Source organism: Gasterosteus aculeatus, chromosome 10 (assembly GCF_964276395.1).
Source record: "Gasterosteus aculeatus chromosome 10, fGasAcu3.hap1.1, whole genome shotgun sequence".
Lineage (NCBI taxonomy): Eukaryota > Metazoa > Chordata > Actinopteri > Perciformes > Gasterosteidae > Gasterosteus > Gasterosteus aculeatus.
The window spans coordinates 6120322-6135635 of record NC_135697.1 but is presented as its reverse complement, the minus strand read 5'-3'; the positions used below and the strand labels follow the sequence as shown (position 1 = coordinate 6135635).

The following is a 15314-nucleotide window of genomic DNA, read 5'->3' as shown; positions in this document are numbered from 1 at the left end:
TTCACTGCAAATAACACAAGCTCTGGCCCTGCATTGTTGTGGCCTTGCGTAATCCCTGCAGTTATGTTACGAGGTCACCAAAGCAACCAGGTTGTATTTCAAGCAAATCGCTGCCTCAGAGTGAGTTATTTGCATGAGGTCGAGTTGAATGTGGACGTATTTGTCTGAAGCACGTTGGAGACACCTGCTGGCCTGAAAAGCCAACTCGGCTTTTACATTTCATCAGGATGAAACGGTGAGGGTCACCTTCAGGACGTGATCACATTTCCTTTAGAGGGTTGTTCTGCCCATACTAAACAAAAGGTAGATACTATATGGTCAAGACTGTGAGTGCAGTTACTGCTCTCGCAGTTTGTGAATCACCACCTCCATCTCTGCACGTTCAGACAGTCAAACAGACAGACAGCTAATAGGCCCCTTTCTCACAGGATGTAAATAATGCTAATGGTATCACCTGAAAACAACTTGACAATTGCGCCCCCCCCCTTTCTCGAATCTGGGGTCGCTGGTGACCCCAGATTTTTTAAGTAAACGCCCTCAGAACCGATTACTTGGCACGCCATCACAGTGGAGGAGTTACCGGCTAACGGGACAAACTGACATGTTGGTAGTGGTGTCCATGTTAAATAAAGTGGGCTGTCGCTGAATCACACAATTGATTGTTGGGTCAATTCAGATACAGTTGTAAACTGACTTTATTGTGCTTTTTATCGTTGTGCATTTCACAACCACATCCCCATAAGACAATTCAAAGTTATAGCAAATTATCTACATTTTGTTTGAGATAATATGGTCTATAGTTCAGTAAATAATCAGTATAAAAAGGCTCAAATAAACCTTTAAACCTTTATGCGTCTGGGCATTATTCCAGTTCATCAATTATTATTCACTATTCAGCTTAATATAAACTATTTTCCATTTGTAGCCAAATAAAACAATAACCCAACATTCTGTCTCAGAAATAAGATTTTGTTTTCCGTTTGTCAGAGCATAAATCTTACTGCCAGATTGATTTATTTTTATTTGATTGAAGTTATTATTGTCTTTAAGTCCACTACAACACTGAGACCTTTCTTTCTTTTTGGTGCCTGCCGAGTGTGATGAAGAGACGAATGTCTGTCTTTCATGCTCAGATTAATACAATTCAGTCCAAACCGCACATTCACGGCGATGACTCCATTTTCCATTCCTAATTAGGAGAAAAGGTTAGTTTGGTTCTGGTTCACCCTTTCTGACGGGCTCGTCTCTCTTTAAAGGGCACAGACGAGAGGAGATGAGGATCACGTGTGTGAGCATCTGCTGTCCTACTGCACCCTCACACACACAGACACACACTCTCTCTCTCTTATCCATCCATCCCTCGTGCACCCAGTGTGTTTTCATGCAATGCACCTTTATAATGCAGCTCATCAGTATGCTGCAGGGAACAGAGGTCATACGTTACTGTAGGCTGTGCCCACACACAAGGGCATTAGATTAGCATCGATTGGCCCCTATTAGCCTCTTAGGCTAAATACCAAAGAAGAATACGGAGTACTCCAATGTATTCTCTAATGATCCGCTTAATCTCTTTACAGAGGCTACACAACTGTATCTCGCAGCTGCCTCAAACTCATCCTTCACTCAGTTAAGGTTGCAGCATGATGGAACTACCTTTCCCAGAATGCAACATTAATCCAACCACGGCGCTGCTACGCGTGGACCATGTGTGACACCGCCACCGGACGGACGTCTGGAGACGGTGCAAGAAGACGTGCCACACGCACGCACGCGCGCGCGCGCACGGAGCAGGCACACACGCACGCGCGCGCACGGAGCAGGCAGGCGGCGACAGAAACGTAAACGGCGGATCAGAAAACAATGCGTCTCGGCTCGTCGCCGTCATGTTGCCGGGAGTTGTCTACGCGCTGCTGGCGGGTTTCCTCGGGGCCGTGGCGTCTTCGTCGGCCAAGCTGTCCCTCGGAGCGGACTACCTGAAGGGGGTCTGCGAAACCGGACTCCGGACGTGGGGCGAGCAGCGGAAATTCAGGCACGCGGACGAAACAACCGCCTGCGACCGGGTGAGGCGTCTCCGCGTGGGTGATCTTCACCGCGAGGAGCGAACGGGGTGGAGAGGATGGGGAGGTTATATATAGCTATATCTATATATCTATATTATACATATATATGAGGGGAGGGTTTCTTTCTGAGAAGGTGTTCAGGTGTCGTGTTGTGACCCTCTGCACAGTGACCTTCACGCCGCGCGCACACGTCACAGGATGATGTCACCGACGTCTGCAGACGGCAGTCTGGATTCCTATTTAGTGTTGGAACATCCGAGGTTTACCACCGCTAGAAACGAGTAACACAAAACGCTCCCAATATGCACCATCTGGGATTTCCTAAACCGTGTAATGCGGATGGTATTATAATGCGGTCACTGATATAATTCATTCTTTACAAGAATATTTGCAATGTTTGAATGTAACGTAGTGTACTGAGGTACAATTGTCGATGCCCCTTGTACCTGCGTCTCTATGATGCTCAGTTTATGCATGAAGGCGCACACAAATCAATGGGCATGTTGTCGTTCTGCAGCTTCACATCCCTCTGAGGCTGCTGTGTGGCGGGCTGCTTTTCACCTGCAATGCCGTCATGTGGACCTTCCTCGCTAAAGCACTCAGGTACTCCTCTTCCTCCACCCAAACCACTGTGACCACCACCGCCTCCAACTTCATATCTTCCGTAAGTAACAGTCTCATCCTCTCGTAGCACCTCCCACACGCCCATGTAGTCTGCCGCCACGTGTCCTCTAAGCCTCATAGAAAACCGTTCATTTCAGTCACTTTTGTCCTTCTGTAAGCTGCGTTCGTTTAGAAAATAGAGTGGACTATATTCAACTCCCTGTTTCACATGTTCCCTGAAGGCATCCTTCTCACCGGTTATTTTAATGAAATTGGAGAGAGTGATTTCCTTTTGTAATGAAGACACCCAGATTCATTATTTTTGTCCCCCGCAGGCTTTTCTTGGCCAGCTGATCTTTGGTGAAGCCCAGATAACGTTGTGGTGGGTCGGCATCTCCCTGACCTTCTCCGGTCTGTTGGTGCTGCAGAGGGTTTCACCGCAGGACGGGCAACATGACGCAGTCGCCAAGGACGAATAACTTGTCTCGTCTCCACTAGACGGGTCCGGCCTGGCTCCGGCTGGCTGTGGAATGAGGTGTGGTTTCTTGTTGCTGTCTCCTCTGATTTGAACATCTATAGCCAAAGGAAATGAAGACCTTAAGAGGGAATTTCCAGTTCTATAGTTCCCCTTAAACCCAATTACTAGTTTAATTGATTTGAATTGTTTCCTGAATAACCCAAATGACACTTAAATTGCATCCTTCCTGATGAAGATGACGAACAAATCCTTGTAATGTTACTATTTATCTGTGTGTTTGCACTGTTCTCGAATCAGAGGAGATGTCGGCCTTTTGCCCGTATGATGACACAACTGCAGTCCGGCTAGTGGAGACAAGCGAACAGATGGCCGCGCCCAGCAGACGCTCTCGAATCGTTTCTGACCACACCAATGATGCAAACATTAAACTAGCTTTACGTTTGGAGGGTTTTTCGCTCAACAGCGGCACAACAACTCATAATGTAACAGAACAGCTGAGAAGGGAAACGAATCCGTTAAAGGGAAGCCTTTGAAACCCAGGGAAACACACTTGTTTGCGTTCCTTCTGAGAGTTGGACAAGGATATTGACACCGCGTTTATGTCTGTGCGGTATGTATGAAGCTGGTCCCGGTTAGCCTAGCTTAGCATAACAGGTGAAACATCCAGCTCTGTCTGAAGTTAACAAACTCTGCTCGCCAGCATATTCAAAGCTCACAATCACTCCAATATCCAGTAATCCGTGGCTTTATTTTATATTTTTGTGTGGATGAAACTCTTTTATTTAGCTTTGGGCAGAACCAAGCCGACTAAACTAAGCTAAACCGCCCATCTTTTGGCTGTTGCTTCATATTTGAAGGACGTGAGAGTGGTAGTCGTTTTATTTTCTAACTCTCTGCAAGAAAGGAAATATGTGTGTTTCTCAAAAGCTTTCCCTTTTTAAAAGAGGAGACAGATAATTATATATCTAAGTGGTTTTCTCATGAGCAGAGGGAACATCACATCGTGTACTTTGATGTCCCCATCACTCAATCTGTGCATTAAATACTGCAGCCGTCAGATCACCAAAGCTTTTCTCACATTTCTCACTGTAAACATCCTACACTGACGTTGCATCTTATGCATGCTCAAGATGAATAATAACAATTATAAATGAAGCACTTAGCTGACGAGGTGAACTCGTGTGCATGTTCCCACTGAGGCCTAAACTGAAATTTTCTCACACCAAAGCATCCCGAGTGTGAGTGTCAGTCTGTTACAGAATGACGTACCTGTGAGCTGCTTTGTGTTATTAAACACACAATCATGTGATTTAAATGTCCATATTGTCTCTACAGCGTCACATGACCTCTTGATTGCCGCGCACTGCATTTATGAATTCCAAATATCCCTCCCACCGATCATCATTTGCAATAACATCTAACTTCTCTTGAACCTCATAACACTGTGATGTGTGTGACAACGGAGGAGCTTTGACGATGGATAATTGAGCAGAGGAGATTTCAATACACGCTGGTAGAGGGACGTTTCTGTTAGCGGGAATCAGGCTAAGTAAGTATACTGTAGCACACGGGGGTTTGTTGTTGATGCTTTGTTGAACAGTTTTGTGAGATCACACTTTGCTTGGATACATGTAATAATATGAATGCATAACGGTAGCTATTATGCCCGTCTGTAATATTCCACAGCAGCAATGCACAAATATATCAAATGTCCTTCCAGCTGCTGCTGTGCAGGTTTTGTACCACGTGATTTGAATGCATCCCTATTAATGTGACTGCCGTGAGAATGTGATCACGCAGCGCTCCTGTTAAAGGCCGCTGGTGGACTGATGTTTCATGGCAGGGCCGTTCTCGCCTCACCGGTTTCGACAGCAGTGGATATAACTCCCAGCCACGCTGAATCCAGCTGTTTGTGCCTCCCAGTCACATTCTGGGTGTGTGGCATTAACTTTTAAGGGAAATTTAGCTTATTGTCTTTCTTGTCGAGAGTTCGATGAGCAGATTGATGCTGCACTCACGTCTGCTTGATTTAATATGAAGCTGGTAGCCAGTTGCTAAAAGTTGGGAAGAAAACGCTAGCCCGGCGTTGTCCAGATGTAATAAAATATGCCAACCAGCACCTCTAATGAACATGTTGTGTTCACATAGTTTGTTAAATAAAGTTTAAAAGCACTGTGAGGTTCACCAGGCAACCAGCTGATTAGCAAATCTGTTAAATCGTGAGCTTTGGACGTGCTGGTAGCTGTTTTTATGTGTGCTAACCTGAGCCCACCAGCGTAGTTTGGTTTATTCCTGAGGGACATGAGAGTTTTAAGCCAGACTCCCATCTTGGCTGGGAGCAGTTGCCAAGCAATGAGCAGAAAATAAAATGTTCTGACCCATAAACCCCAATTTTATGTAGAGTATTTGCGGCAGATAACACCTTCAACGCGGTAACGACATATATAACGTGTTGAGGTTTTTGTAAACAGGCGGTCATTTGCCCCTGTGTACAGGCTTCATGCTAAGCTTCATATTGACTTGCAGACACGGGAGTGGGATGACTCTTCTCATCTAACTCACTAATTGTGAAGTGTATTTCCCAAAATGTTAAACATTTTTTAAGCTACCTTTTAAGGTCTGTATCGTGTGCGTTTGATTCTGAAGGGATTTTTGGGTGCCTGGCTTTTCCTCCCTCTTAGGGCACGACATGAGGGCCAAACCATCTCCCTGTGAACCCACTCTCACTGTAATCAAACTGGTTGGATCTTTTCAGAGTTCTGTGAAAGCCACGTGGCCCTTAGTTTGATTTATTTATATCTGTGAGCACATAAACTGTAGATGTGATCGTACAGAGAGATTGAAAAAAAACACTAGAATACAAGGCTGATGCAATAAAGCGCGTGTCACATTGGCTTGTTCACGTGCCGCACTAAAAGAAAGCAACGGTACATTTTTCAGCACTTTTCAGTCAGCAAAGTTTTGACTTATCACTTGGTTGCATTGACTGGTTTTGCAGTAGTTGGTCGGTAACCCTAAAATAAGAGCACATCAGTCATCGCCTCGATCTGATGGCTGCTGCACCAACAAATCAAATCAAATTTGATGAGAAACTAACTTTTTTCTCCGATACAAACTGTTCACGTGTCTTACAGATTATGTGAAACTAACATTTGTAAAAGTGTAAATATATTCTGTTAATAAGAAACACTTTAACCAATGTGTAAATTAGAGAATTATTAAATAAACATCTCATCTGACAAGATTTGTGACTTGTGATTTGTTAAGTTGAGCTTCATGACCGCTTTGTTCCTCAGAACTACTGTGTAAAGATGTGAAGCTTGTTTCTTTTCCTGCATCAAATTGTACTTGTTTAGCTCAAGTCTCCTCTGAGCATTCAAACAGAAGAGCATTAGTCCCGTCTTCCTCCCTTCCTTTTAATACTTGTAATAAAAATAGAATTGGTTTAAATGCCTTGCACTCCAGTTACATGGCAGAGAAGAGTAGGTTTCTGAAATTTCTACATTTATTAAAAAGTATCCAAATTCTCAAAAGGGCAACCTTATTTCTTTAATCCATCGACACGAATGGGTGAAAAACAGCAACCATTAGAATTATGAAATTTATTTATACAATCTTTATATTCTTTTTGTATGTCATTTACAAATTTGTTAGTCATTTGAATTACTTCATTACAAATTTCAAAATGATTTTTATTTACATCAAAGACAGTACATTCTTGTTATTTTCCCCCTCATCGCGGTGGCAGCAGTTCCAGCAGAAAACCCCAAACTTCCCTTTTTTGTGGCCACATCTACCAGCTCTGACTGGAGGACCCAAAGGAGATCTAAGCTCTCCAGATGGTCCAGGGTCTTCTGCCCCGGCCAGCTCTCGCTTTGGGCGTACGGGGATTGGATGGCCACTAACCCCCCAACAGTAAACTGTCCCTGATTTTAAAAGGATCCAAATCTCTTTTACCTTTTTTGCTAAAATATAAAAAAGGTCAATCAAACACCCCAAAGCTTATAGAAAGTCACATACATAGTTTTATTTAATTCCCCTTTAAACAAACACCAGAGTGAGAAAAAAAAGTAAGTACTACAAATAGTATTCATACCGGACAGCAAAATATATATTAAACAATTCAAGAAAAAGAAATTAAGAAAGCTGGTGAACTGTATGTGTAAACTGGATAGTAACCATTGCATCTTCAGATCGTCACAAAAAACTCCAGTAATGTTAAAAGAACCTTAAGAAAACGTTGCACTTGATTGTGGTTAACTCCTGAAATGGTAGATTTATTGCCTTTTAATCAGCAGTAAATTTGGCAACATATGTCCTTTAATAATCTTCAAAACGCCAATTTTAAAAATACAGTAAGGCTTTCAAACACATTAGAGCAAAGGCATTTATAGTGTTGGTCACTGGGTCATTTCCTCACCAAAGGTAAAATATTCTCCTCGCACTGGTCCGGCATCCTTTCACAGCCGCAACAGTTAACATGTGCATTTCAAATGTGGGCCGTCAGGCCTCGGTGAACAATTTCCAATGGCCTAAATTTCAGCATTTTATCCTGTAAGGCTTTTTATCCCTCCGGTCAGGCTCACGACTGCAACCTATGACAAACTGGATTATCCACAATCAAATTCCATCAATTACAGACCCAGTGAATTCCACTCGGGGTCGGTGCATTCAGAGAGCAACGTGAACCGTTTTTAGTCCCCGACCTCCTACTCGCCTGTGATTTACATGGTTGGAAAACAAAGAGTCCAAATAGTCAAGAGAAGGACACTGTGCAAACTAGTTGCTGGATCCACCATTACAAGCCGTACACCATTACAAGTAAGTATCATTCATAATCCTATCAGACTTTTATGGAATGAAACCGTTCTGATTCTATTTATGTTCAGGCCTTTTTTAGCAAGAGGGCTTTCAATGTAGATAAATCCACTTTTTACCTGCGTAGTGTTTTTCTTGGTTAGTGGAGGAGTCCGTCATTCTCGCGCCTCATTAAGACGACCTCCACGCGCATAATAAAGTCAATGAAGTTTAAGCTTCCCCCTCTTTGGTTTGGCTATGTGGGTTTCCTTTCACATTTTTCAATCTTGAGCATGTAATTAGATTCAACATCGGCTGCTTGTCCGTGTGTGTGTGTAACTGTAGTATTAAAGGGCACTTGTTGTCACCCCTTGTAACCACAGGTGATGCCAAATCAACCCGGACTTTAAGATTCTACCTATCCAGCACTAAGTAAAGACACAACAAGTAAAAATGAAAGATTGCAATAAACCACCACGATCCTGTCTCACACTGACCATCTCGTTAAGGCAAAAATGATAGAATGTGTTTTAAAAATACTGATGCGCTGTTCTAAGGCAAATCATCCGTACAGGAATACAGTCAATGAAGAGGATCCTGACAACTCGCACAGAACCACGAGTCCATCTCGGCGCCCAGACGGCAAACACTTGGTAGCAGGCAAGGATCCGACATGCTGCACGAGGACCTCAGTGTCTTTCTTAGAACGTCTCCTTCTGGTCTTCGCAGAGCGGAACCGTGATAATCTCAGTCATCAGCAAGAGGGAAACAATGCAATAGAAAAGAACGGAAGGTTGTCATGTTTGTTTTTTTCTTTCTTTAAATAACCACCGCAGGTTTCTGAAATATAGATAATATCCACAAACGAAAGGAAAACGTAGAGGTGGTTAAGAGGAGTTCCATCTCTGTCCACGGCAGCGCCCAGTCGGACGTCCGGCCCTCACACGACGTACTGGTACAAGTCTGCCTTGCCGTGATCGGGTGTAGCGAAGGGACTCAGCCAGGCTATCGAGAACGGATGGCCGAACACCACCTTCAAATTCATCCATTTGGACCGTTTGGCCCATCGTCGCTCCTCCTTCTTGAGCTGCTCGATGCCCTGCGGTTAAAGGATGGGAGAAGGTGACTCGTGCTCAGAGCTGAACATGTAGCTGCATATTTAAAATCTTAAATGTACCAGCAGAAGAAAAAACAAACAGGGGGAACAATTAAAAATGAAGCGGGTTTTTTTCGTACTCGAGGGTCAGGGTGACTCACTCTGGGCGCCTCCACACACACACGGATGAAGATGCACTAACACGCCGGAGAATAGATGATTAGGGAAAATTAAAACCCTGAGTCATCGGCGTGGGCGGGTTGAGCGGAAGATTTTGAGATGAAATGCTGGGAAATACTCTTGAGGGCCAAACGGGGTCAACGTGCACAGGACAGAGTGAGCTTGACATGTCTGACCTAGAGGCTGTACGGCGGACGGCCGACCTGCTCTGGTTTAGTGACGGAATTAATTCAGGATTTACTTCAGGGAGTCGGAGCTGCCGTACGGACTGAAGAAAGGCCGCCATCAATGCCTGGGTGACCTAAACCCAGCCGTCACGCCGTCAGCCACTGCTGCGCCGACGTTTTCACTCACCGTCTCGTCGCTGCAGATGGAGTGGACCTGGGTGCCGAACATGACCGCGGTGAAGAGCAGAAAGAGGAGAGCCTCGAAGCAGAGGAGGATGAGGAGGACGACCGTAGCCGGGGGGGAGAAGTTACTGCACTCTGGAGAGAGATAGAGGGAGATGGGTCCTGTTACTGAGAATTACTGCCTCATTGCCATGTGCCTCCATTTCTGTCCAAAACGTAATCCTCACGTCATCTCATTCTTTAGACATTTGTAGGAAGTTTTTTTTTTTTATAATTAGCACCGGACTTCTCAAAGCCAGAAATGGGATTTCTTGGAGGACACAGTGACACTTGAATGTCAAATTCTAAGCCACAACAGTCCGCCACATCTGCACACATCTGCAGAACACTAGAGTCCCAGAATGAAAGTGGAAACTTCGTCGGTATGTCACTTACTTGTCCAGTCATCTTCAAAGCAGAACACAAAATGCAGGGCCACCAGGATTAGCGCATGGAAGGATATTAGTGAAATATACATCTGCAGGGGAAGGAGCAAAACAAAGTATGAGACCTGGTGTAATAAGATTCTTTAGCCAAAGAGCCTGTAGACTTGAATGTTTTTTAATCATTTTTGTAGCTTTTTTTTAAGTGTTCTCTTGTACTGTGTGAAACAACAAGAGAGCTTTCATGAAAAACCTAAATCTAATGATAAATATAGTGATAACATCAGGTGTCACTCACCGTGAAGAGCACAAAGTACTTCTGGTTGTTCTCCCCGACGCAGTTGTTCACCCAGGGACAGTGGTGGTCCATCTTCTTGATGCAGCGTTTGCACACACTGTGGGAACATTAATATTAGGATAAAGATGAAGAGAAATAGAGCAGGCAAACTATGACGTTTGAGCCAAAAGACCAACCTGAGGACTGGGGGAAAAAAAAACACCCAAAGCAGCGTGTTGAGACTAATCATCGTGTCTTTGTGCGTCTGTCTGTGTGTTACAATCATCTGACAAGGAGAGAAGTCACACTCCATCTATTTGTGCATTTTGTTTACGAGCTTTCTGAGTGAAATCCATATTTAAAGAGCTACTGTCTCTGGCGTTTGGTGCATTATTCCTACGGGTCATTTGATGCGAGGTTATCGTCTCGGTGTCGTCGTCTGTCAACCGACAACCAACATCGATGACTCATAAAACAACAGCGCTTTTTTCCTTCAAACTGAGATTATCCCGCCGAGGCAGAATGACTCACTGCCTCTACAATTCAATCACGCTGCAGTGTTTTGGTGTTTTTAATGCCTCGGGATCCCCGGGGACACCGCCGAGCAGCCACACAGGGAACTCCTTCTCATCCAGCTGCAGGGGAAATGCTACACAGCAACTCCAGATGAAACACACGGGACGGGAGGGGGGGGCTGGAGACTCGCGGGAGCACGAGCAAACACGGAGGAGGAGGGAGCAGAGCGCTCTAATGGTCGGTTTGGGATCTTCCCCACAATCCCCGGGAGGGTCGTACCTGCAGTGGTGCGCCCTGTCCGGCTTTATGCTGCAGCACTTGGGACACTTGTACACCACCTGTCCCGGTTTGAGCTGCAGGCTTTCGATAAATTCTTTGGTAGCGTTCCCTTTAGGCACGGCGCCCTGAGGGGGAGAGACAGACAAAAAGAAATGAGTCGACAAGGAATAATATTTGCATTTACTGTGTTTCCCGGTAACTCGTTTAGCTGCTCGCCCCTTGAAGAGAAGAAACGGGGGTTTGGTTTCGTCACTCAACTCGCCAACGTTACAAAAGAACAAAGCATAACAAAGAAACCAGCCCCAGTGAAAAATAAGCATAGGGTGCTAATTTAGACTGGAACCAAACATTTCAATCAACCAACACCCACCCCCCCCCCAACCCAACCAGAGCCTCACTGACCGGGTCCGTGCACATGGCCTTGGCGTGAGAGGCGAGCGCGAGGAACGCGAGGCCGTTGAAGATCACGCCGTTGCAGAGGGTGTAGATCACGTTCTTGCCGGGCAGCAGCATGACGAACACCACCACGAACTCGGCGTAGAAGACCAGGAACCAGGTGATGACGCCGCACACGATGCCGCAGCCGTCGCGGATGAACCACATGGTGCCGGAGGAGTTGCGCGGCGGGGGAGGGGCGCAGTGCTCGGGCCTCAGGTAGTCGGCCTGCCTCTCGATGTCCCGGGTGCGATGCGCCGGACTCTTCATCCTACAAGGCCCGGGGCTGCGGCCGCATACTGTGGCGAGGGGGCAGATGGCGAGGAAGAGGGGGGAGCAGAGGGGGTAGAAGAAAGGAATTTACTGGACAGGATCTGGACGTGGGAAGTTATCGGCTGACAATTGTTTTATGCAATGAAACTACCAGGGACACTTTCTTCACACACAGTCACGAGGTACCTGGAACACTCATTTGCTGCCATTATAGATTTTACAGTGTGACGGTTATGAGAAGATTATGAGCCCTCGGAGGGAATCCAAAAAGGTTCTTCCTATTATATGCGGTAACATTGCAGTGAAATTGGTAGTTCCATTTATCCTCTAGGCTTAACTGAGCAATAACAGTTAAGGAGGAATTTAATCAGAATGAAAACAACACGGAGTTGCTACGCCACACATGGGAATGAATCAAAGCAGCTGGGGTGCGGTAGTCCTCCGACTGCAACAATTCTTGCAATTCTTCTCTGAAAACAATTTGGAAACGTGTCCACAGACCTCAAAATAAATGTTGGTTATAGAAGTTATTTTTAACTTAACATCGTGGAAATTGCTGGTTAAACAGGTTCCGTTTCCCCAGTCAAAGCTCACTACCGATGATTCATGATTCACGTGACCGGTTACCGGTTCAGATCTGATTCATCGGGTGGGAGCGGCCCGTTCCCAGAAAGCCTTGTTCCGGCGTTTGGGGTCACAGGGCGCTTGATAACGACTCGCACAGAAACTGTGGAGTAAATGTGGACTGCTTTCCCTCCATTGGAAACAAAGACACTTAGCTGGATCTAAATAACGCGCTTTACTGAAAATGCACAGGACGATACTACGAGACTTCCCACAATGAAGTAACCAACGAGCTCAAGTGAAACTAACTGCAAAACCCGGAGTTCATTAACGTCAACGCAGGCGGTCGTGTCTTTTCTGTGTGGAGTGGAGAACGAGTCTATAGATTGCTCTTTTATTATAAGAGCTGAATGGCTCCATTGTTACAGAGAAAAGCCTCCTTCTTCTCTCGAGAAACGACCGTTAACACTTTCTGTTTCTTAGACAGATTAGATGCAGAATGTGATTCACACTGTGACAGAGACTCCCTGGGAATTAACAAGTATGCAGTGAATTAATGATTCACGGGTGCGTTTGATGCCGGGCGGCTAGGACGCATGTCAAAGTAACTGACAGCACTCGCGGGTGGAGGCCGCTGATGTGGACAGACAGGGGAGGAGGCGTGAGGACAGATGTGATGTAGAGGAGAGAGACAGCTGGACTCGCCCTCCTCTTAATGTGATTTTACTTTGGCAGTGACCTCCTCGATCTAGAGAACCTAGAGAGCAAACGACTTCTAATCTCACTCGGATTAGTTTTAGTGACACATTTTGAGAGCTCGGTGCTTTGGTGCACAGACCGGTTTCTGCTGGAACACTGCGGGAAGGCATCATTGACGAGCTGCAGCAAACCAAAGTGAAACTCGTAGTGACACAATCTGATGAGTCACAGGACTTTGGTGGAACACCAGGAAGTAAAAGGAGCAACACGTGGGTGTGTGTGTGTGTGTTTGTGTGTGTGTGTGGACGCTTGAAAGGAATCGGCGATGGGCAGGAAAGTAATGTTTGCTCCAAAATGTATTCTTATTCTAGATGGAGCAATATTCCAAAATCCAGTGAAAGTACATCATCCGACAGCATCATAGAATTTACACTTTACTGGACGGAAAAGATCAGATAATGAATCACCAAATTCATCTGCAAATATTTCAATATTGAATGAATGTTTTTTAACCATGAATAATAAAATAACATAAAAAGTATTTGGCAAAAACTGTTGTTTCAGTGTAAGTGAGGTTGTGATTTAAGATGATCAGCAGCGATGACAACTATAGAACACATTTAGTAACAAATTGACTTCAGAGACAAATCGCATCTCCAACCACCTCGGAGAAATGAATATCTGGGTCCGTTATCTTGATGCTTGACTTTGTAATAGTTGCATCTCTAAAGTACAGTTAGCACTAAATAGTGCAGAAACACTGGGAAGTACAGTTGAAACTAGCATGTAACCAGATAAGATAAGATAACATAACATTAACCCTCGTTTACAGCTTGGTTACTTTGATACAGTGGAGGATAAATAAGACAAACCAAAAAACATAATTGGCAATGCCGAAGAAGTCATAAGTCGTAATTTCCAAAGTAACCAAGCAACGGTGACCTCTGACCTCCCTGAAACATGGACGCGCAAAAGGGGAAATGATCTTGTGCTGCTGTGCAGTGATTACGGGATCGTAGGGCCATAATCCATCAACCTCCAGAAGGCTAATAACCCGACCAGGAAGTACCTGGTGGAGCAGCAGATCCGGACCTCCATCCACAGCTGATAACCACCATCCACCCTGAACTAAAGCCTACCCGACGTCACGCACCCGCCGCTTGTTTCTTTGTTTACACACATACCTCGCGCTCTCCGGGTTCGTCGAGAAAAGTTGCCTGAAGTCTTATCGGGCGTATTTTCGGAGCCTTGAGAAGTTAAAACACCCCGAAGCGTCTCCTGCGCCGCCGCGCTCAGCTAGCGCGATGCCGGCTAACCCGCCCGATCTGCGGCGCGACGCTGTCCGCGAGCCCGGCGTTCCCTTCCTCCGCCGCCTCGGTTTCGACCCCGCGTCGATTCGCCTTATCAGGCGCTAATTGCCGCGGCAGGAGGACAGGGCGTCGCCGCCTACCTACTGCTTCAGCCACCGCGCGGTCCTGGGAGCTTCGCAGGGAAACCCAACGCGGAGCTGAGCAGGAAGTCCGGTACTCCCCGCGGGGGCGGCGTTGCCCTCGGCGCGGTCTGCCAGGCGGCGCTTTCTCCCACTGCGCCCGCGCAATGCGCAGCCTTCGTTCATTTAAAACACGGCAGGGGGGCATTCCGTTCATGTATTTATTTATCTTTATTATAACTGGTATACTGCGGGTATTTTATGTTTATGTTTTAAGCTCTTTGAAAAAACTGAAAATGGAGCTGGTAGGAGACACGTCGGCGAAAAAGGGAGTTGGTTGGCTCCTTGTTTTTTCCCCGCGGTCTTCGCAATTTTTATATTTAAGTCACATTGGTTTTCTTAAATACAGATAATACAAATATATGCATCAAGAAAGTGTACCGAAATAATAGATTTTGGTACCATACACCTACCGCCATCTCAAATTCCTCGTCTGTCTAAAATATTTGGAAAATAAATGTTGAATGATTCCTGATGATGAGGCCCTAGGGTGCCTCTTTTCCACAGAGGGCCCCCGATGATGAGAGACACACCCGAGATGCTATTGTGTTAGTCGTGTAATGTTATGATCCCAAAATAAATTTACACTGAATAGTTGAAACATCAGTTGTCAATAGTTTGTAGTCCTGGGGGGGGGGGGGGGGGGGGGAGACCAGTGTCCGCTTTGCCTGTAGTCGGCCAGCCTCACAAATAGTCAAATTTCCATAAATCTATTGCCAAATACTAAACGTGGTGTTTATATGTATACCATTTCTGCTGTATTATCTCTAACCAAGCAGTTATTCATCATGGAAAA

The 15314-nt window shown here is 45.5% G+C and overlaps 2 protein-coding genes across 3 annotated transcripts; one reads left to right on the top strand and one right to left on the bottom strand.

The window, feature by feature from the left end:
- The first annotated feature begins 1401 nt into the window (after window positions 1-1401).
- Window positions 1402-6383, top strand: LOC120826334 (transmembrane protein 42). The gene is made up of 3 exons (XM_040188514.2): window positions 1402-2060; window positions 2578-2724; window positions 2999-6383. Exons 1-3 carry the CDS (start codon window positions 1884-1886, stop codon window positions 3140-3142), a joined length of 468 nt encoding a protein of 155 aa, XP_040044448.1. The 5' UTR covers window positions 1402-1883; the 3' UTR covers window positions 3143-6383.
- A 760-nt stretch (window positions 6384-7143) lies between these two features.
- On the bottom strand, window positions 7144-14647 carry LOC120826333 (palmitoyltransferase ZDHHC3). Of its 2 annotated transcripts, none has more exons than XM_040188513.2 (7): window positions 14480-14647; window positions 11461-11792; window positions 11059-11183; window positions 10285-10381; window positions 10000-10081; window positions 9569-9699; window positions 7144-9037 (listed from the first exon to the last, which is right to left on the bottom strand). In XM_040188513.2, the coding sequence occupies exons 2-7, from the start codon at window positions 11761-11763 to the stop codon at window positions 8879-8881; spliced, it is 897 nt and encodes a 298-aa protein (XP_040044447.1). In that variant the 5' UTR covers window positions 11764-11792; window positions 14480-14647; the 3' UTR covers window positions 7144-8878. The 2 variants fall into 2 exon arrangements, with proteins under 2 accessions (XP_040044447.1, XP_040044446.1); XM_040188512.2 differs by having other exon boundaries at window positions 14214-14628.
- Between the last annotated feature and the right edge of the window lie 667 nt (window positions 14648-15314).

Coding starts and splice junctions, on each gene's coding strand:
- LOC120826334 (XM_040188514.2), top strand. CDS start 1,884: ATGTTGCCGGGAGTTGTCTACGCGCTGCTGGCGGGTTTCCTCGGGGCC. Junction 2,061..2,577: donor AAACAACCGCCTGCGACCGG/GTGAGGCGTCTC, acceptor GTCGTTCTGCAG/CTTCACATCCCTCTGAGGCT. Junction 2,725..2,998: donor CCTCCAACTTCATATCTTCC/GTAAGTAACAGT, acceptor TGTCCCCCGCAG/GCTTTTCTTGGCCAGCTGAT.
- LOC120826333 (XM_040188513.2), bottom strand. CDS start 11,763: ATGAAGAGTCCGGCGCATCGCACCCGGGACATCGAGAGGCAGGCCGAC. Junction 10,082..10,284: donor AGTACTTTGTGCTCTTCACG/GTGAGTGACACC, acceptor CTTCCCCTGCAG/ATGTATATTTCACTAATATC. Junction 9,038..9,568: donor CCATCTGCAGCGACGAGACG/GTGAGTGAAAAC, acceptor CTTTAACCGCAG/GGCATCGAGCAGCTCAAGAA.